Source organism: Cnephaeus nilssonii (assembly GCF_951640355.1).
Source record: "Cnephaeus nilssonii genome assembly, chromosome: 18".
In the NCBI taxonomy this organism is placed as follows: domain Eukaryota; kingdom Metazoa; phylum Chordata; class Mammalia; order Chiroptera; family Vespertilionidae; genus Cnephaeus; species Cnephaeus nilssonii.
In genome coordinates, this window is record NC_137089.1 from 29937969 (window position 1) to 29960284 (window position 22316).

Genomic DNA, 22316 nt, shown 5'->3' on the forward strand with positions numbered 1-22316 from the left:
TCTGTTTGTGTAAAAGGTCATGTGAGCCTTTCTTCACTTAGACATGATAATATCACTGTAATCCGGCTCTCCTTGTTTTGGGGGACAGGGAGGGAAAACAGGAAGTAACATTGTTCACTTGTTGTGAGAGAAGCATTGAACACATGCTATTTCATTTAATCCCCACGGTAACCCTTGAAGGAGGAGTATTATCTACATTCGTCAGATGAGTAAAATGGAGTTAAAGTAACTTGCTGATGTTTCTATGGCTAATAATAAATAGAGGAACCAGATTGCACTCAGATTTCCTCATCCTGAAGCCCTTTGCTACTTCATGTCAGGAAAATTATTTTTTTTTTTTTAAGTAGAGATTTTTAGCCCAAATTCTTGAAATGGTCACAGATTCTCAATTAATGGGGACATTTTGGTTGTTGTCATGGTCTAGATATGTCTAAAACCATTTTGGGAACTAACATTTACTGATCATCTATTATAAACCAAATAGATTGTGGCTAATGGAAAAAGCAATGGGTCCTACTTATAGAATGGCTTCTGGTTGCAAAGTGTAGTCAATGGGATTTCTGAGTTCAACTTTAATTCAACAAATGGTGTTTAATTGCTGACTTGGTAGCTGGGTGGTGGTTCTGTGTATGTTTCAGTGTGGAAGCAGGGTGGTCTTCAAGGCGGTGGAATAGAAAAGTGCCTACCCTCCAGGAGTTTACAGTCTAGTTGAGGAGAGAGCCTTACGCACATTAACAGAATAGACAATTCAAGAGTTGCGTAATGACATGAAGCAGTGCTGAGAGAGATGTTCTGGGGCTCGTAGCTACGTTCCATATTGATTGTAGAGAGAAGAAGCCAGAGGGAGAGAAGGCTGTAGGCGGTGGGGGACCTGGCAAGATTGGGTGTGAGTTAGGCTAGGAAGGACGGGTAGATTTGCTTCAATTGGTAGGAGTCAAGCGCAAAGACAGGATGCTGCTGCCCTGTCAATAAATACGAGTATCTGTCCATGACAGGAACTGTCCTTTGTGAGTAACGTAAGTGAGATGGCGAGGTAGACTAGGACCAGGCTCTGAGGGGCTGTGGCTGGCAAGTTGAATATTTGAGAATTTTGTCTTGTTGGCAATGTAGTGATATTGGTAGCAGTGTTAGAGGTGATGGTATAATAGTAATAATAGTGCCTAACATTTATTGAGCGTTTATTCTACTGGATACTCTATCCAACACATGAATGCTTATGGAACATCTATAAGTGCCAAATACTGTTCTCTGTGCTGGCACTACAACAGTGTACAGAACCGACAAAAAATCTCTGCTCTCGCAGGGTTCACAATCACACGAGGACAGGTGATGAAATAGGTCTTGTAATGTGTTGTAATCTAAATTCTCGTAACAATGCTGTGGAGAAATAGACACAGAGAAGTGATCAGGAGGAAATGAATGAGAGGACATCACGGTGTTCGAGCTTGGTTCTTTGTATAGGCATGTACTAACTCGTTTAATTAGCTAAATAATAGATGGCAGTCTTTGGAGGTTTTTGAATGTAAAGGGACTTGAGGAAAATATAATTCACAAAGTTGAGCAAAGAGTAGGGGAAAGGCTAATGCCCTAGGGACAAGCTAGGAGGCAACTGCAACAACCTAGAATAGTTACACGTAAAGTGGATCTTTTAGTAATTAGTATCATGTAGGGTTTGGTAGAGAAAGACCTATTTCAGGAGAAAAACATCAGAGTACACTGTTTATCTGGTCCATGCCTCTTCTTAAGTCTAGAAACCAAGAATTGTGAAACTGACAGGGTGTGATGGAGAGTTGATTCTAATGAATGAAACGTGATGTAGATATCACAAAGATGACAAAGGTTTTGAGCCTCGGTTGACTAGAATGGTGAGAAATTTTCACTGAGAAAACTGTAAATTCAACAGGTTATCTGTCATGCTGCTTGAGTGATTTAAAATTTCAGAAAATTTAAGGAGCATCTTCTACCATGTTGATACTTATGGTGTTTAATTGCTAACTTGCTAACTGTACTGATAATTACTCAGAACCAGCGGTTTCTCCTTCCGGCAGTGTAGGTAAAATGAAATGTAAAGACAGTGGGTTCCCCGTGCCAGGAGTCCTCATCTCTCCTGCCCAGAGTATACTGGCCAGTGGTCTGCTCGCTTCCCGCCTCGCTGCTCAAGCTGACAGCACACACCTGCTCTGTCCTAACCTGCTCTCTGTCGCTGCTCACTTTTTAAAATTACGGGCTCCTGGCCTCCCAAACATTCTTGATTCTCAGCATCCTGAGTAACTCAGTAATTTTTCCAATGGCAATCCTAGAACAGAGGAACCACCAAAGAGTTCCATTCATTAGGTCAGTGGTCGGCAAACCGTGGCTCACAAGCTGCATGCGGCTCTTTGGCCCCTTGAGTTTTTAGCAAAGGCCAGCTTAGGAGTACCCTAATTAAGTTAATAACAATGTACCTACCTATATAGTTTAAGTTTAAAAAATTTGGCTCTCAAAAGAAATTTCAATCGTTGTACTGTTGATATTTGGCTCTGTTGACTAATGAGTTTGCCGACCACTGCATTAGGTAGTTAGGTTCAAACAACTTCATACGTATTTGTTATAACAACTTAGTACCATTTAAAAAGATAATACACATACATTGAAAGCAAAAAAGTACATATATATATATATATATATATATATATATATATATATAGTGTGTGTGTGTGTGTGTGTTATTCTTAAATGACTACTGCTAATGTGATGCACTAACTAACGTGATGTGTATACCTGTGCCATGCAACTTCTCAACTCTTGGATTCATATTTGGACACCAGCATCCTCACTTTCTATTCCAGATTTATCTTCACCTGATACATACTTGGTTTTTATCACAGCAACTATAGAAAACCTGGCTTTGTACAGGTCTGAGGTTGTTGATAGGAATACAACAGGATGTAATATTAAAACATTGAGAGGGTAGTTATCATGATGTGTGATAGATGTCATGGCGTTTCCCTTGAAATTTGGAAATGTCCCCAGACACGTCTGTGAATTTGCTGGGGTGCCTTGGCACGCAGTTTGGGAAGCACAGTACAGGTCTGTTCTCTACCATCTCTTTATCTTCTTCTCAATCTTATGACACTTCTCGGCCATCCCTATGTTAAGAAAGTAACTTTGGACCCAGCCTCGGTTTCCCGTTTCCTCTTTTTCACTTTTACACTCCTGGGTTAAGTTTAAAGTGACCCTCTCCAACCCACTTCTCCTATCGAACACTAACTTGATTTAAGTCACTGCTTTGTCTTCAACCCCAGTCCAGAGAATGGTTTCCAGTTCTCATTCTAGCTTGTGTCTTTTGTGTTTAAAGTCTTGACCCTGTGACCTCTGGTCTTCCAGGTTAGAATCGCTGCCTGGCTTTTAACCATCATACTTCTTACCACAAGCTCATGTAGGTGCCAGGCTGGGGAAGAAGGGCTTTCTATGCCTTGACCTCCCTTGGATACATTTAAGCTCCACTATCACCCCATGGGGATGAGTGCTATTACCCCGTTCATGTCTGAGGAAGCTGCAGCTGCTGTAACAGCAAGGATCACAGCAGGACAGAACCATCTAGAAGTTGCTGTCTCCCAGTGCATGGGAACATGGAAGAGGCCACTCTGGGTGGGGGTGACTGGTATAAGTGGCTCATTGTGTTTGGTTTTTAATTTTACAACTATATTTTTGTAAAAGTAAAACATTGTGGCTTGTTGTCGATATTTTGGCAATGGAAACGAGAAAAATAAAACCTGACTCATCATAGAAGCATAGAAGTGTTTTATTTAAATTTTGACTTAATTTGATCTTAGTATTCCTTTCCAAACTTTTTCTACAAATGTAATCATAATGTATATGAAGCTTTTTATCTTGCCTTGTAAGAATTGCATTATAAACACTTTTTATTTAGTTACATAGTTCTTTTAGCCACCCTGAAAATATTAATTCTTACCACTTTCAAGGTGATACGTGCACATAATTTAAAAACCAAAACAACTAAAAAGCGTCAACATGAGACAGCAGGCTCCTGCCCTACCTTCCTAGCTGCCCAACCCCGTTTTACTTACTAGATCCAGCCACTTTCGTAACCTCAACGTCAACAGCTCTACAGCGGTCTTTGAATGGTACCATGAAGTTTATGTATCTGCTGCCATATTATTTTTTACTTAATTAACTTATGGAACTATTGGTTGACAGTGGCGGTTCTGCCGGATTACAAAGTGATGATAAAATCCTGTTCATATGTAGATATCTGTGTGTAAACTCAGGGCCACGTTAGCAGACGTAAGTTGTTTTGCCATTTAAAAAAACCTAATCTAATTGTACTTTGCATTTCTTGTAAATGGCTATACGTATAGTGTTAGGAATAATGACTTTATTATTAAACATCAATAGATTGCTTCTGCTCTTACCAGTTATTTTCCTAAGCTAAAATGGTGTAAGTTTGGGAATTAAGAAGATTTAACGAAATCCCAGTGTGTTTTACATCATAAGTATTAAGGCAGAGCAGGCAACAGCCTGCCTTTGGTAACTGTAAAGAATACTCAGGCCGAAACCGGTTTGGCTCAGTGGATAGAGCGTCGGTCTGCGGACTGAGGGGTCCCGGGTTCGATTCCGGTCAAGGGCATGTACATTGGTTGCAGGCACATACCCGGTAGTGGGTGTGCAGGAGGCAGCTGGTCGGTGTTTCTCTCTCATCGATGTTTCTAGCTCTCTGTCCCTCTCCCTTCCTCTCTGTAAAAAATCAATAAAATATATTTTTAAAAAAGAATACTCAGTGTTAGGGAGGAATACGTTGTATGGATGTGTGCAACTTTTCTCAGCAGAAATAATATTTTAAGGCAATAGCCTTTTCAAAATTGAGGATCTGTTTTAGTAAAAGGCAAAACATTTGTCCAATCTGAAGAGAAACCAGAGTATATCTGTTTTCTGAAAGACTGACTCAAAAGTATGTGGACCAGTGCCTATTCTGTCACAATATACTTTTTAAAGGATGAATAGACTTTATTTTGTAGAGCAGTGTTAGATTTACAGAAAAATCGAGTGGAAAGTACAGAGAGTTTCCCATATGGCATTCACCAACCCACCCCAGTTTCCCCTAATTAATAACATCTTGCATTATTAGTGCGGTACATCTGTTACTATTGATGAGCCAATATTCATACATTATTATTAACTAAAGTTCACAGTTTTCGGTAGGGTTCACTCTTTGTGTTGTACATTCTGTGGGTTTTGACCAATGATTAGTGACATGTATCCACTGTGACAGTATAATACAGAATAGCTCACTGCCCTAAAAATCCCCTGTGCTCCAGCTCATCATCCCTGCCTCCCTCCCTCCTCTTGAACTCCTGGCAACCACTGATCTTTTTGCTGTCTCCATAATTTTGCTTTTTCTGGGATGTTATGTAGTTGGAATAATACAGTATGTAGCCTTCTCAAATGGGCTTCTTTTACTTGCCAATATGCATTTATGTTTTCTCCGTGTCCTTTTGTAGTTTGATACTCATTTCTTTTTAGTGCTGAATAATATCCCATTGTTTGGATGTACCACAGTTTGTTTATCCATTACCTACTAAAAAGCATCTTGGTTGCTTCCAAATTTTTGCAATTGTGAATAAAGCTGCTAGAACTATACATATACAGGCTCTTGTATGAACTTAAATTTTCAATTCACTTGAGTAAATAGCAAGGAGTACAATTCCTGAATCATATGTGAAGAGTATGTTTACTTTTGATCTTCTAGGAATTTTGTAGTTTTTTATTTCACATTTAGTTCTGTTATCCATTTTGAGTTAATTTAGGTGAAAAATGTGAGATCTGTGTCTAGATTAATTTTTGATGTCCAGTCTTCCAAAGTGGCTCTACCATTTTACATCCCCCAGCAATGAATGAGAGTTCCTGTTGCTACACCTTCTCACCAGCATTTGGTATTGTCAGTGTCTTGGGTTTTTGACATCCTAATAGGTATATGCAAGTATATCTTGTTGTTTGAATTTGCTTCCCTGCTGACATATAACGTGGAGCATCTTTTCCTATGCTTATGTACCATCTGTGCATCTTCTGGTGAGGTGTCCAGATCTTTTGCTCATATTAAATTAGGTTATTTGTTATTGATTTTTAAGTGTTCTTTGCATATTTTGGATGCCAGTCCTTTATTTGTGTTTTGCAAAAATTTTCTCTGAGTTTGTGGCTTGCCTTTTCATTCTCTTAACTCTCTTTCACAAAGCAAAAGTTTTTATTTTTTAAAAATATATATTTTATTGATTTTTTACAGAGAGGAAGGGGGAGGGATAGAGAGTTAGAAACATCGATCGATCAGCTGCCTCCTGCACACTCCCTACTGGGTATGTGCCCGCAACCAAGGTACATGCCCTTGACCGGAATCGAATCTGGGACCCTTGAGTCTGCAGGCCGACGCTCTATCCATTGAGTCAAACTGGTTAGGGCAAAAGCAAAAGTTTTTAATTTTAATGAAATCTAACTTACCAATTTTTCTTTCATGGATCATTCTTTTGGTGCCATATTTAAAAAGTCATCTACATTTTCTCCTATGTTAGGAGAAAGTTTTATAGTTTTGCGTTTTACATGTAGATCAGTTATCCATTTTGAGTTGATTTTCATTAAAAAAAAAGTAATCTCTGGGTCTAATTAATTTTTGTGGCTGTCCAGTATTTTCAGTGCCATTTGTTGAAAAGACTACCCTTTCTCCATTTCATTGACTATGCTTTCTTGTTAAAAATCAATTGACTACATTTCTGGGGGTCTATATCTGAGCTATCTGTTCACCATATATTTCTAAATGAGGAGCTTTTGTTGTTATCTTCAGTGAAAATAAAGTCTTTTAGCAACTACTTTTGGCTTGACTTCTTTGAGCCTGAGTTTCCTAGTAAGGGGGAATAGGTAGAAGAGATCATTCTTACTATTTCTTCTAGCTTTATCTCTGAGACTAATTTATATTTAAGTACTAGTACACAGTCAGGGCCATGATATTTTTACAAAAAGTTTCTGGGTCTATTCCAACAGATACCAGATTTGTTTGTGGACTGGCAGAGTGGCATACATCTGTTGAACAAGATTTCTACATAAACCCCTTCAGTTGTATAATGGATGATTAAACCTGTCTTTCACTGATGACTAACAAAGCAGTTGTTTGGACCCAATTTGATAGAGAAAATATCAATGCTTAAAGTCATTACCAGTAATTAAAACATCCGGTGCCCTGCCCTGCCCTGCCACTTTCATCAGGGGACATGTCACAATATCTGGTAACATTTTTGGTTGTCACAACTGGAGATAAGGAGGAGGAGAGGGGTGTTGTTACTGCATCTAGTGGGTAGAGGCCAAGGATGCTGCTAACTACCCCACAATGCCTAGGACAGCCCCGCACACCAATAACATTTTGGCTCAAAGTGTCAATAGTGTTAAGGTTGAGGACCACTGTTGTAGAGAAGCAGATATATTTATATCCACAGGCATGTTTTCCTCTTTGCTTAGCCTCTCGATAACCTGGAATTCTGTAGACTTGCAGTCCATCTCCAACAATTGTGCAGAAACTGATATAACAGTGGGCTTCTTTTAGCTGTCTTGGGCTTAGTTTCACTTTTTCCTGGTTTCATAAGAGTTTCTCTGATGTTCTGGGAATTTATGAAAAGCTGACAACTCAGAAAGTGGGATATCAATCCATAATTATATACATTTTTCAATATAGGTGGCTGTGGTCATTGATCATAAAAATAGGAGGCTAGAAAAATGTTGGGGTTTAATACACTTCTTGGTTGGTTGTACGTAAGTTATTAGACTCCACTACTAATGTCCTCTCTGGTCCTTTAAACGACACATTGCCCTGTGACGCATAAGTTTCCATGAGCTCATCTTGTTTTCATAGTGTTCCCTTTTATTGTTAAGAGAAACAAAACCAAAAAACCCCCACTGTTTCAGCAATCCCCCGTTTTCTTCCTCTGTGTGAAATTGCTCAACTAAGAGTTATGCAAATGGGTTCAGCCATGTGGGAGAGGCTCCTTACTGCACCCTGAGCCAGGGGAATAGCACCCATATCTTCGCTGTATTTGCTGTCAGTTACGCACTTGTCGTAAGTTCAGGGCCCCGGCCTTCTCTCTTGCTACTCAGGCCCTTTCTCACTTCACTCCAGCCTTCCCAGCCCCTTTTCTGCCCCTCGCCTCATTCCAGTCATGGGCCCTTTGCACAGCCTGTTTCTTCTACCTCGAACTGCCTCCCCTTAGACCTTCTAACTCTGCTGGGACTCACAGAGAAGGGGGCTGGTAGGTATCAATTAGCCCTGCCTCTCATGGGTTCAGTGGTTGCCACCTCCTGAGACACCAGGCAGAGCCCTTGCCGTCCCTCCAGAGCACACTGCACCTCTTGAGCACCCAGCATTTTCCCTTACGTCTGGGAAAAGTCTCCATGATTTGTCAACTTCCATTTCATTTCCTTTTAAATTCTTAGCAAGGACTATGGCTCCACCTGTATCTTCTCCAAGTTCTTCACTCCCACAGAGTACCAGAGTTTGAAGGACCTTAGGTCGTGCATTCAGATTCTCTTATTTTGTTTTAAAATTTTCTAACATGATTTGAATTTTTGCACAAGTTTATGTATATACATGCACAAATACATGTGTTTATATACTACATGTTATATATGTGTATAATAAAAATATGTTGTATGGCAGTTGTACATATGTAATTTATATATATATATATATATATATATATATATATATATATAATGGACAATGTCTTTTAAAATTTTAGAGTAAGAATAACTAAACATATTACCCAATTTCTTCAACTTTGATGTATAAATATATAGTAGGAAAATTTAAAAATTTGGAAAGGCAAAACCAGAAATACCTGCAATACCATCACCTTTAGATGAACATTATATTTTAGGATATTTCTTCTTAGACTTTTTTCTATACATTTATATATTTTTCCCTCACAAAAATGCTACCATATGTATCATTTTTAAACTTTTATTTCACTTAAATATATTCTAAATATCTTTTACATCAATAAATATATATAAATATTTTAATGACTATATAGTGTTCTTTTGTGTTGAGGTATCATGTTATAGATCAATTTTTCTTTTTTTACGGTGAAATGTTATATTTTTTATTGAATTTATTGGGGTGACACTGGTTAACAAAATTATACAGGTTCAGGTGCACAATTTCATAACATCTGTATACTGTATTGTATGTTCATCACCCCAAGACAAGTCTCCTTCCATCACCATTTATCCCCTTATACACTTCTCCACTTTTCCCCACCCCCTGCCCCCTGCAATCACCACACTGTTGTCTCTGTCCATGAGTTTTTTTCCCTCTCTTTTTTTTTTTGATCAATCCCTCCACCCCACACCCCACCAGCAACCCCCATTCCCACCTTACAGCTTTCAGCCTGCTCTCTCTGAGTGCCTCTATTTTCCTTAGTAGTTCATTTTCTTCATTAGATTTCACATATGAGTGAAATCATATGGTACTTGTCTTCTCTGACTGGATTATTTTACTTAGATCAATTTTCTAAAAGCCAGTTTCCTGAAGGCCAATTTGATAAATTTATCAAAATTTCCAATTTACCAGAAGGCTTATTTCTTTAATATTATTTCTATTTTTTTAAAAAAAACTATGCATTATTTTAAAAATATATTTTCGTTGATTTCAGAGGGAAAGGGAGAGAGAGACAGAAACATCAATGATAAGAAAGAATCATTGATGGGATTTTAAACTAATTTCTAAAAACTCTTCAACCCTGACCCTAGCGGGTGTAGCTCAGTTGGTTGGGCGTTGTCCCGTGTACCAAGAGGTTGCCGGTCAGGTCACATATCCAGGTTTTGGGCTCAATCCCTGGTAGAGAGCATGTAGGAGACAGCCAATTGATGTTTCCCTCTCACATTGATGTTTCTCTCTCTCCCTTAGGGAGGACTTTATGTTAGAGGATGGTCAAATGAGAAAGCTGGGGTCTGGAGCCAAGACAGACTTGGATTACCAGCTTACCAACTGCATCAACAATGGCTTTCTGAGGGCTTTATAGAGGGAAAATATCAAGAATGTTTGAAAATGATTACCATAGTAAGTGAGGAGAAAAATCATAGTTGCCTAAATAGAGTGTGGTTATACACCTTTTTCAAAGGAATTTAGGAAAATTGACAAAAGAAAATACAACTACTTAAGCTCAGGATTGATGGAGTTGTTTGTGGAGTGGAGTTTGGGCACTCTCTTCTCTTCCACTCTTCTGAGGATACCAGGGAGGCTTTTCTGACTCCCCTCTTCTGTGCTAAGAAGTTTGGGGAAAACATTGTAGCTCTCTCATAGACTTTGCTTCTCTAAACCTGTCTTTAAAATTTCATTCTTGAACACAATCAGGGGGCTTCTGTTCGGGTGGGCAAAGTAAATCTCTGGAGCTAACAGCTGGTCCTGGAATGCAAGTATGAAAACTGGAAGACGTTATTTTAGGGATGAATTCCTAGGAGTGATCCTTGAACCAAACTCAGCCTACTTTTGAAGCTCAGATCACTTGTTTGGGATTATTGCCATCGACCTGTCTGTCCTTGGGGCTTCCTTACTCTTTGTCTTGTCTTTCTAAGCTCCTAATTCAAAACACTCCTTTGGGAATGAAGCTCACTCTACAGAGAGGCTGCAAGGCCCTGGGCAGCTTTGAAGCTGGTAGACCAAGTTCACCTAAGACCTTCCATGACCTGCACGGGTTTATCTCTGGGCTTTGCTTTCCTCATCCGTGCCGAGCACAAAGCAGACAATTGCCTGCTCCTCCTTTTTTCTCCCCTCACCCCCTTGGTCTCCTTCCCCCATAGACTTTTCTGGTTACTCCAGAGTGACCACTTGTATTGCAAGATCAGGCCAGAGAAGGCCAGTAACAGGAGGAAGACTTCAGGAAACCCTCCTCCCCGCCCCTCAATGAATTGCCTTTGGATGAAAAATTCACTTGTTGCTGGGAAAACTCAACGCAAATTAAAATATTCAGTTTGGGAAGTTGTGGTGAAGTGTATTTTTGTTTTTGTTTTTTAAGTTTTTGTTTCATTTTGGCGGCTGCTGGAATAAAGACAGAAAATGTCTAAGTCATAATAAAAACAAAACATGGCCCTGGCCAGGTGGCTCCGTTGGTTGGGTGTCGTCCCATACACCAAAAGGTTGCAGGTTCTTTTCCTGGTCAGGGCACATACCTAGATTTTTATTTAACTATTATCATTATTAACCCCAAGTTTCCACATATAATGTCCCTTTATGTACTGTTAGAAAACATGAAGGCATTGCCAACTGCATTACCCACAGCACTTTATGTGGAGTCTATAAGAAACCTTACAGTGCGCCCTAGTCAGCTTGGCTCAGTGGATAGAGTCTCGGCCTGCAGACTGAAGAGGTACGGGTTCAATTCCGGTCAAGGGCACATACCCGGGTTGTGGGCCCAATCCCCCAAAGGGGGTGTGCAATCTAGGGGGTGTGCAGGAGGCAGCCGATCAGTGGTTCTCTCTCATCGTTGATGTTTCTATCTCTCTGGCCCTCTCCCTTCTCTTCTGAAATCAATAAAAATATATTTTAAAAAAGAAAAAAAGAAAAGAAACCTTACAATTCTTCTGCAGGGCCTCACTTTCCCGTCTGTGCCCCCCACCCCCAACCCCGCCCCGCAATGAGGTGCCCATGACTCACGCTGCCCTCTGACCCTTCCTGTTAGGAACTTGCCACAGCCTATCTGGTACCCACTTTGCTACCACATTTGCACTCTACTCTCTTCCTTGGCTTGGGTTTTCTGTTTTCATTTTATTAATTTATCACTGTCTTTTTTTTTTTTTTTTTTTGCAAAAGCATTTCAAATCCTTTTAAGAAAGAAGCAGGCTATAACTATAATCTCTTTATTTACTGTCATTAGTAAGTAGATAAATCACCAGCTTCTAAAGAGCCATCATATAAGAAGGAAGAAAGAGAGAAGAGACCTTAGACTTTGACTTTTAGTTAAAGCCGTGTGTGAGTCCCAACGCCACCCTCACTAGTGCGCCGCTGTGACTTTGGGCCAGTCTTTTCATCTCTTTATACCTCAGTTTACTCCTCTGTAAAGTGCAGTTAATGATTCTTGGTTCATATGACTTCTTTGAGGATTAAATGAGATGCTCAGAAAATTATAAATGTTTAATTAAAAAGCACTAAGGTGTGAATCGTTGTGAAGTGTAGCTCATATCACGTGCAAACATGAAACCCATTTCTCAGTTTCTTTTGGGGCTGCATTGTGTTCCGCACTTTTCTGGCACCTTCCCCACAGCATAAGGAGCTGCAAGACCTGGAGGCCGTCAGCAGAGACGGTCAGCCTGAGCAACAGCAGCACTGCCTGTGGAGCGGTGTTGTCGTTGTTTTCATCTAAACACATGCCTCTGGTTCTCAGGTGTCCCTGGTGATGGGGGAGGGAAAACAAGAACTAAGGATAAGGAAATGATAGTCCGTGGACTATCACCACCGCTCTTCCACCCACTGCTTTTTATTTTCATTCTTCATCTTCCTTTCCAGGGCCACTGCCCTGGGGATCTTCGTCATCTCTTTGTCTGGATCCCACCCCCACCCCCAGAAGCCTTTGTCCTGGAGTCCCCACTCCAGTCCTTCCACCTCCTCCTTCCCACAGAGTCCTCTCCCTGAAGTACAGATGTCCTCATGTCCTTTCCCCAGTTAAAAACCTCTCCATGACTATAAATAAAGTCCACACTACATGACATGACATAAAAGTAAAACCCCGCACAGCACTTTTCTGACCTCATCTCCTGCCTTCACACACACACACACACACACACACACACACACACACGCGCGCGCGCGCGCTACAGGGGTGTCTAACACTTTGAAAAAGTTTTTTGCATGGAATTGTTTATAATATCCCCTTATTTCACCCCCTCCAACCTTTTATTTTGAAAACTTCAAATCTACAGAAAACAATGAAAGAATATCCTCACTTAAATTCACAAATGTTTTTTATTATTTCGCCACATTTGTCTCCTCTTTTCCCTCCATGCCCCCTCTGCTTTTTTTTTCATTTTGACTGAAGTGTTGAAAGTTGCAGACCCCCTGAGCCTTCATGCCCACACACCTGGCATGCATCGCCTGAGATGTGGACGCTCCCAGCATGCCCACAATGCCATGACCACACCTATAAAACACACAGTCCCCTAATAGCATGTGCAAACGTTTTCAAATTTCCCCAATTATCCCAGCACGTGTACCCCCCCTCCCCCAGATTCATTCCAGGCTCACACATTTTGTCTCTTTAGTCTCTCTTAATATGGACTAGCTCCACCCCATCCCTTCGCCTGCATGTTTTGAAGTATCCAGGCCAGTAGTCTTGAGCACACGTTGAGGATTTTTCACTTTGTTCCTCTGCCCTCTGTGTTTCCTATAAACTAGAAGATAGTTCTAGAGGTCTCTGTCTCTCCGTCTCTTTTAAAATAACACCTGGCTGGGAAGGGTCCTTTCCCTTTCCCTTACCCACCTTTAGCAAGAGGGGCCCAGGGGGGCAGTAGGAAGCCCCACGGGCAGCACCCAGAGCGGCTCGATCCATTCTTTCCATGTTGTCAGAGCCCCTGCTCCGAGCAGGCCCTGTTCTAGGGGCTGGGCGCTGACCAGAAATAAGCCACTATGTAATGGCATGTAGGTTGTAATAAGAAAGATAACGGTGTAATTTATGAGGCGTGGGCCGAGAGGTGATTTTTCAATCAGGTGGTTAGTGAAGATCTGTCTGTCATCCTTATAGAGAACTCGAAACAGGAGAGGACAAGGGAAGGGGAGGGGGGAGGGCGAGGGAGATGAGGCGCCTGTGGGGGCAGCCCAGGCTTGGTGAGGTTCCTGTGTCCACTTGCCCAACCTACCCCCCAGGACTCCCCACCCCACCCCCCCCTTCCCTGAGCTCACTGTGTGCCTAGAGGCCTGTGCTGGGGGGCCTCTTCCATAATGCACCATATCCCCTCATTTATACAGCCCCGTTTTACAGCTGATTTTAAACACTGCTTTTTTTGGGAGGGGGTGGGGGGGTTGGGACTAGTGAAAAAAGAACTCGCCTGTTTTCACCCATCAACTCTAAAACTCGTCTCGCTTACTTCCAAATCAACTTTAAAACCCATGTTCATTTCAGAAACTTGAGCAAATGAAAAATACGTGCTGTTTTGAGTTAAAGAAGTACTTGCTTCCCCTTTATTTTGGGAACTACAGCTCAGTAGTTTCAGAAAGAGGCATGGCTGTTCTGTGGAGGCTCCACCTCAGGATGAAACGATAAACAAGCCCAAGGGCCACCTGGACGCCTGCAGCACAAAATGCACCCACGAGCTGCTGCCCCAGTGCCAGGGGGTGGCGGTTTAGAGAGGGGCTCTCGAGATTGCTTAGAACAGTCCCGCCCCCGGGAGGTCGTCCCTATTTGTGCCACTCCACCTTCCCCAAACTCTAAATCATCTCTCCCTCCTCTGACATTCTTGGCAGTGATCCCGAAATGGCCGGGCTTCAGAATGACACAGGTCACACGGGAGAGCCCGGCCCCCACGGAGACCCCGGAGAACTTCCTGGAAAGTGTCCAGGGAATCTGCTCTGTGGGGTCCAGGGGATGCTGGTGAACATAGGATGTTCAGATGAAGCTCATAACAGATTTGACCAGGAGGCTATACTGTAAGGCAAGATTCATAGCTGATTTCAATTTTTAAAAACATCTTTAAGTCCCCAGAGTACTCGATGGGGTGCTCTACATATCCGAGTGGCAGTTGAATAAACGAATAAAAGACTTTAGCGTTTAGAAGCAGGGTTAGGTCACTCTGCACTGGTCAAGCACAAACCCCCTCTGGCCACAGGTCTTCCTCCGGAGTCTTATGCACGGTCATGGCTTGCTGATGCCCTCCTTTGTGACTGTAGCTCTGCCATCTCTCCTGGTTTCCACAGTCACACATCTTACTGGGAAGCCTACTGGGTTTGATCATTTGGATGCTCCTACAAAGCGTCTTTTCTCCTATGCCTGTGTCTCCTCTTTGTTTCCCGTCTTGGTGAAGGCCCCCCACCATTTTCCCAAGCCACATTCATTTGGGGCCAGAGTCTATGCATTCTAGTTCTTAGTCATGCTTGCCTTCGAAGCCTCGAGCCCCTCCCTCACCGTGCATGTTGTGTCATTCATCCTGGGGGTGGACGGGTGGGGAGGCAAACAAACTCCTCAGCATTGCACCTAAGGTGTGCCTCCCTCTCCTCTGCAGCCCAACTCCTGGCCTTCCCGACCGCCCCCTGGGTGTGGGGGGTTCACATTATAGAAATAGTGTCCTGACCCCTCAGAATGAACTGGCTCCTACAGGACTGAGATTGAGCTAGTTCCCCGTGAGGGGGCCGTGTTATCTTAGGGTCAGTACTTTGCATGTGGAGTTCCTTCTTCCTGGAATCCCTTTGCTGACTCTGCCACCTGGCTGACATCACTTCCGTTTTGACTCACAGAGCATTTCCTGCAGGATGCTTCCCCTGACCACCGCCTTTTCCTCTTGCATGAGTTAGATGTCCTTCCCTAGATCTCGTGCATCCTCTATTATTGACTCACCACTGTACTGTAAATTCAATTCACACATGTTTGCCACAGAATCTGAGCGTCTTTAGAGCAGAAACCATGTCTTGCTGACATGACATTGATGCACTATAAATAGTTGTTGAACAAATGAATATACAAGCAGACTGGTTGGTGAACAGTCTCCACATCTGAGTTTGTTAAACTCTCTATGGCAAGGAAGAAATGTGTATTGTTTTTATTCTTCATTAATGGAGAGATTTTGGTGGCTTGATGCCAGTTCTAGGATGGTAAAATAATGTCATTGCTTTTCTATTCCACAGGAAATATGGGATGTATAAAATCAAAAAGCAAAGGCCATCTGAATGACGATGGAGTAGATTTGAAGACGCAACCAGTACGTAATACTGACCGAACTATTTATGTGAGAGACCCAACGTCCAATAAACAGCAAAGGCCAGTAAGTAGATAGTCTCAGGAGAGAATTCCCACAGCAGGATCAAAGCATGACTGCGTAATTTAAACACCAAATCTGTAACATGCGCGTGCAAAAAAAAGTCACATCAGTAACTTAGGCCTCAATTCTTGATATGCTTTGTATCTTAATCCTGTAAAGAGCCTGTAAACATTTGAGAGAAAACCGGTCACTTTATTGTACAATAAAGCAGCCCTTGGTCACCTTCTGTGTAGAGAAAATCATAATTCATATCCCTGGTGTGAATACCCATTTTTTATATATACACATGTCTATCTCAGCTTGTGTGACTTAGGACAGGTAGTGAGATTAGTGCAATGGTCTGGAAGCAGAAGGATGTGCTGCATTCAAGTCAGAAGCTAATAAAGGTTCTAATATCTCCTTTACCCCATCTTGTCATTCTTCAACTAATAGGTAATAGTACAGATACTGAAGCTGCTATGGCTTACTATAATTAAAAGATTTTAAAAACACACACACAGCTAATTCTGCCCACTAACCTTGGATGATCTGTACCAGAAAGGTTATATGAGTGGCGTGCTATTTGATGAATTTGGGAATGTTTGGCAAAGGAAGAACTAATGTCACATTTTATGGAAAAGAACAACAAAGCTTTGGATAATTACAACCTTAAATGCACTTTATCTCAGATGTTATATCCTTGCCATCAGTTCTGTCTTTTTTAATTATCTAATCTTCACTGAGGATGTTTTTATTGATTTTTAGAGAGAGAGAGAAACATCCATCAGTTGCCTCCCATACGTGCCCCAACCTGGTATCAGACCCGCAACCTAGGTATGTGCCCTGACCAGGAATCAAACCCGCAACTTTTTGGTGTAGGGGAAGACGCTCCAACCAACTGAGCCACCTGGCCAGGGCGATTCTCTCTCTTTATGTATGACTAGTGACCCGGTGCACGGATTCGTGCACATTGAAAGGAAATTAATTAGAAGGTGGCTGATGGGGCAGGGCCAGACATGCCCTGGAGCCAATCTCCCACAGTCCCCTTCTCCCCCCCCCCCATGTCTGCAGAGTGAGGGGGTCCCTCCAGCAGGTAGGGTCCCTTGGCCTGGCCTGCGGGGATCGGGCCTAAACCAGCTCTCTGACATCCCCTGAGAGGCCCTGGAATGTGAGAGGCACTCTGCAAAGTTGCTGTCCTACAATCTGTGCAGTAAACTAGATTCGGGGCCGACAGTGCCCCAGCAACAACATAACCCACGGTCCAAGGTGGAATTGCACGGCCCCGCGAGGAATCAGGCTCCCCCCTCTCTGGTTTCAGGGTGCGTCACTAAGAACCGCTGCTGCCAAGTCACTGCAGCTCAGCAGCTCCTGCGTTGAGCACCTGCCCCCTGGTAGTCAGTGCGCATCATAGCAACCAGTTGTTCTGCTGTTCGGTCGATTTGCATATTAGGCTTTTATTATGTAGGATAATATATATAACAAATCTCATGATATTTATGGAATTCCTCAGCATTTAACATGGAAGCAGCTTATTCCACGTTAACCCAAATACCTTATTCTTATAGTTTCTCTTGTCTGAGAAATGCCCTGGCATTCTAGAAGTGTATTATTGTTATCAAGACCTTTAGTCAGCCCTCTCACCCTCTGTTCCCCATTATCCTACAGGTATGATGTATGTCAAAGTCGCCTGTCATTGTTGAAATTGATAAGTCACTATTGATCTTCTTATAAAGAAGTGAAGACAAAGAGTGAATGTATTTCTGGATAGATATAGTAATATGTCATTTTACATGGAAACTCAAAATGTATAAGATTATTAACAGTTTTAATGATTTAGTTATAAATAGCATATATCCTATAGATAGGTTTATAGTTGTGAGTACCCAAAACACATACTCTTGTATTATTATTTATTCTTATATTATATCTTTTTTCCATATGAACAACTGTAAACCTCCTTTTGCCCACCCCTATATTTAAAAACATTGCATTAATAGGTGTAGATATAGAACTATATATTTTATAAATATGATTAGTAGAAAATAAAATGATATAAGGAATTAAAGTCACAAATAGTCATTATTATAGGCTTTGAAGATCTCATAACAAGAGTCTGGCTTTTTCCTGGTATCACAGATACCAGATTTTTACATACTTTCAAACCTAAGTTTGTGTTGTGTGTTTTTTTCATTAATGATGAACGAATAATTTTTTTTATTCAGAAAAACAAAGGAAAATAGTACAAACTTACCATTTTTCATCTTATTAAAAGTAAAGGAGGTTAAAACTTAAGGTACAAAGCAGAAGCAGTAAACATGTTTGACATCTTTCAATTCCCTATTTTAGTTTGTGACTTCTGTGGTCGCAGATGTCCTGTTTTATGAGTCGGTTAGTTTGGCCTAATTCCATGGCCACAGATAAGTCAGCTCTGGCAGATGTGCCCAAAATGCTGTTTCTGGATTGATTACAGAGGAGCACTGAGGAGAGGGTGAGGCAACTCAACAACACTCTCAGGAAAAGACATTTTAAAGGAAATGAGGGATAGTAGATGAGTTGCATATATGTATTCTGGTCTTATAAAAAGTGTATTAAAACATTTGCAAATTAAGGACACTTTGATATTTGAAAATCAGCTTGCTGCTTTCAAAAGATTAAATTGGTTTTGCATCTTTTAATTATTTCTTCTAAGTCATTTAAAATTGGTCATACATCCTAATTATGCAAATTTAAATGATTAAAAAATCAGTATGAAACTTCTTGAAGTAAGTGTTAAAGGATAATATGGACCTATGATTTTCTGATACCAGAAAATGTAGTAATTCCCCACCATCACCACCATAGCCCAGATTTTATGGGCTAACTTTCATCAGAAATTTAAATTTCAGTACCAACTGTTTTTGTCCCATTTCATTAAATCACTCTAATCAGAAAGAAAAGTCACATGGTTTGCGGGTATAGGTCTCTGACAGTTCCTTCCTGAAAAGGGCCTAAGAGGTCTTATACGTCCTCCTCATGGTCACTGAGAGAAAAGGAATTTGATTCAAAGGTAATCGAAGTGACCTTTTGTGCCACCATGCTCTTCCTGATAGTTCGTCTCCAACTAAAATAACAGGGGATGCCATCTGTCCCTATGATGGAATCAGGGTCAGCCATAGAAAGCCTGGGTCGATCAGGACTTGTTCTCAGCAGCTCGTAACAGAGCCCTCACCACAGTGTTTTTAAAACAAGCCTGGGAAACGTGGGGATCAGCAGTCCTGGGCTTGGATGGCTCTTCCCCAGGCCACTTCCGTCTTTGCTCTGCTGTCCCTGGTGCCTGGTGCCTGGTTTCCGGCTGCTGAGACTCCAGCCTTCACCCCAAGAGCAAGGCTAAAGGGAATCAGGCCCCAAGGCCCACACAACCATCTTGTTTACAGATACACTGCCTCCCTCCATCTGTGTGGAATGCTAGAGAATTTGGAAGCATCGTCACTGAGCTGGGCAAATTGCCTCCCAAATAATATTAGGGTTCTGTTACCAAATAACAGAGAGAAGGATGATGGGCTAAGCCTCCAGCAGCCCCTGCCCAGAGCCCTGCTCATTTCCTGCCGACACAGGCAAACCCCTGTTTTTAGAAGGAAGAGCTGTACAGAGCGGGACAGAGCTCTGCGGACATTTTTTCCTGTACTCTTCTCTCCAGCTTCATAAATTAGCAACCTCATTTGCTACTGTTAGAAAAACAATACAACATACAACATGAATGTGAATGAGAAAAGCTAAACATAAACATTCTTTTCTAACCAATATTCTCTCCTAGGTTCCAGAATCTCAGCTTTTGCCAGGACAGAGGTTTCAGACTAAAGGTACGTTTTCATAGCAACATGGTGGTTTCTTTTCTTTACTGTTAGAGACTCTTTGTTTTTGTTTTTTTTTAATTTTTTATTTTTTATAGAGAGGAAGGGAGAGAGATAGAGAGTTAGAAACATCGATGAGAGAGAAACATCGATACAGCTGCCTCCTGCACACCCCCCACTGGGGATGTGCCCGCAACCAAGGTACATGCCCTTGACCGGAATCGAACCTGGGACCCTTGAGTCTGCAGGCCAATGCTCTATCCACTAAGCCAAACTGGCCAGGGCTGTTAGAGACTCTTTGAAACCGTTTTCCTGGTTATTACTTTTCTTTTTTTATTGTGAGAAAATACACATAACATAAAATCAATCATCTTAACCATTTTTAAGGGTACAGGACAGTAGCATTACGTGCATTCACATTGCTGTGCAACCATCACCCCCATCCATTTCCAGAACTTCTTCATCTTTTCAAACTGAAACCCTACCCATTAATCACGAACTCCATTGCTCTTCCTCCCAGCCCCTGGCTCCCACCATTCTACCTCCTGTCTCTGTGAGTTTGATACTCTAGGAATCTCATAGAAGTGGAATCAGAGTATCAGTCCTTTTGTGACTGGCTTGTTTCACTTAGCATAATGTCCTGCAGGCTCACTCCTGCTGTGGCTGGCGTCAGGATTTCCTCCCTTTTGTAAGGCTGAATAGGATGCTGTTGTATGTGTAGATCGCGGTTTGTTTATCCATTCATTGGTCACTGGACAGTGGATTGTTTCCTCCTTTTAGCTATTGTGAAGAATGCTGCTATGAACAGCATTATGGTGTATCATTTCTTAACTATAGGGTTGGAGTGAATCAGAGGAGTAGGTCTGCGTGATCTGAGATAACGAGCATTGCACGCAGTGCGTACAGCTATTTACTGCAGACCATGTAGGCCCTCAGCCCTACCAGGCAGGAAGCACACGCCCCTGTCCAGCTCCCCCTCTCATCAGCACATCCTGTCATCCTTTGTGCCCGATGAGGATTTGTCCAAACGTTTTCTGCGGATGGGTTTTTAAAGGTCTTCCTTCATCTGTGTTCTCTCTTGTTAGATCCAGAGGAGCAAGGAGACATTGTGGTAGCCTTGTACCCCTATGATGGCATCCACCCAGACGACTTGTCTTTCAGGAAAGGAGAGAAGATGAAAGTCTTGGAGGAGTAAGTATTCCCAGGCACACTGCACCTGCCGCCCCTCGACCCAGGCCACGGAGTCCTACACACTGGCCCCTCGTTCTACTTCCAGCAGCACAGCAAGAGCCAGACCTGCTCTGTGGGCTGAGGCCTCCCAGGCTCCTTGCTGTGGTAGGGCTGGGAGTGGAAGGCGTGGGGCCGAAGGAATGGTCCTCTGGAGTTTGCCTGTGAGCACTCGCCAGAAGTTTCCCTTTGAAGACAGGCACTGATTTCTTTCTTATCCATCTCCGCCACCTTAAGAAGTGTGGGCATGTGTAGAATGTGTGTTATTATAATGACATTTTGTTTACTCACATTCAGACTGGGTTTATGGGTCCCACTGGGTTTGATTTTAAGGACACTATGCTAAAGCAGTGGTCAACTCAATAAAGCCCTTATCAGCATGTGACACTTCTGTGAAGACACTTGGACATCATCATTTGCTTAACCCCATCCATGCTGACTCACAGACCTGTGACCCTAGTCAGACCACAGGGGTAGGGGTTGAGTACTGAGAATAAGGAACTCCCAGTATCTCAATTCTAACTTGCTTTTCCTTCTAATCTGCATACATTGTCACCCTGGCCTGCCAACCAGGGTTAGAGGAGAGAAACCCTTTATTAACTATAAGGTGTTAAGTGGTTGAGAGCTATTATCGCTTACTGATTGAGCATGAACTTGAGCCTAATCCTGGCCCTGCCGTTTATTGCTGTGCGATCTTCACAGATTACTTCAACTCTATACCTCAGTTTCTTCCTTTGTAAAATGGGCTTCACAGGGCCTCTGTCATGGCTGATGTGGGGATTACGTGTGTGTATGTTCATATGGATAAATACAGTGTAAGCATATAGATTAGTGTCCATTGTAGCCCTCCATGTCTTGCTGATGAGGATCCATCTGCCTGTGGGAATTTGAAGGCTCATAGGGACCCATCCAATTTTCCCTCCTTCATTGCCCCATCCTCCTCCCCAGCTCCATGCTGAGGGCAAGTGCAAGTGACAAGGTCTGCCTGCTTGAAATTATTTTATGGTTTTCTAGGGCCTCTATCTATGGAAACTAGATGTTTGGACAAAGGAGTCTCTAACATAGGAACTATGGCTCATTATCCCCTTGACTCCCATTTCTGTTAGGAGCCTAAAGCCATGGTCGGCAAACTGCGGCTCACGAGCCACATGCGGCTATTTGGCCCCTTGAGTGTGGCTCTTCCACAAAATACCATGGCCTGGGCGAGTCTATTTTGAAGAAGTGGCATTAGAAGAAGTTTAAGTTTAAAAAATTTGGCTCTCAAAAGAAATTTCAATCGTTGTA

At 42.1% G+C, this 22316-nt stretch overlaps 1 protein-coding gene across 3 annotated transcripts in view; it reads left to right on the forward strand.

Moving 5' to 3' along the window:
- LYN (LYN proto-oncogene, Src family tyrosine kinase) overlaps positions 1-22316 on the forward strand; it is a gene marked incomplete at its 5' end in the record, with an annotated part of 99450 nt that overhangs the window by 30992 nt on the left and 46142 nt on the right. Inside the window, 3 exons of one of the 3 annotated variants that reach the window (XM_079796049.1) lie at positions 15863-15999; positions 19769-19814; positions 20891-20996. In XM_079796049.1, coding sequence (XP_079652175.1) covers positions 15868-15999; positions 19769-19814; positions 20891-20996 — 284 coding nt within the window. Of the gene's footprint in view, positions 1-15837; positions 16000-19768; positions 19815-20890; positions 20997-22316 lie in introns of those variants that run through there. The other 2 variants (XM_079796050.1, XM_079796051.1) reach the window with 2 other exon arrangements.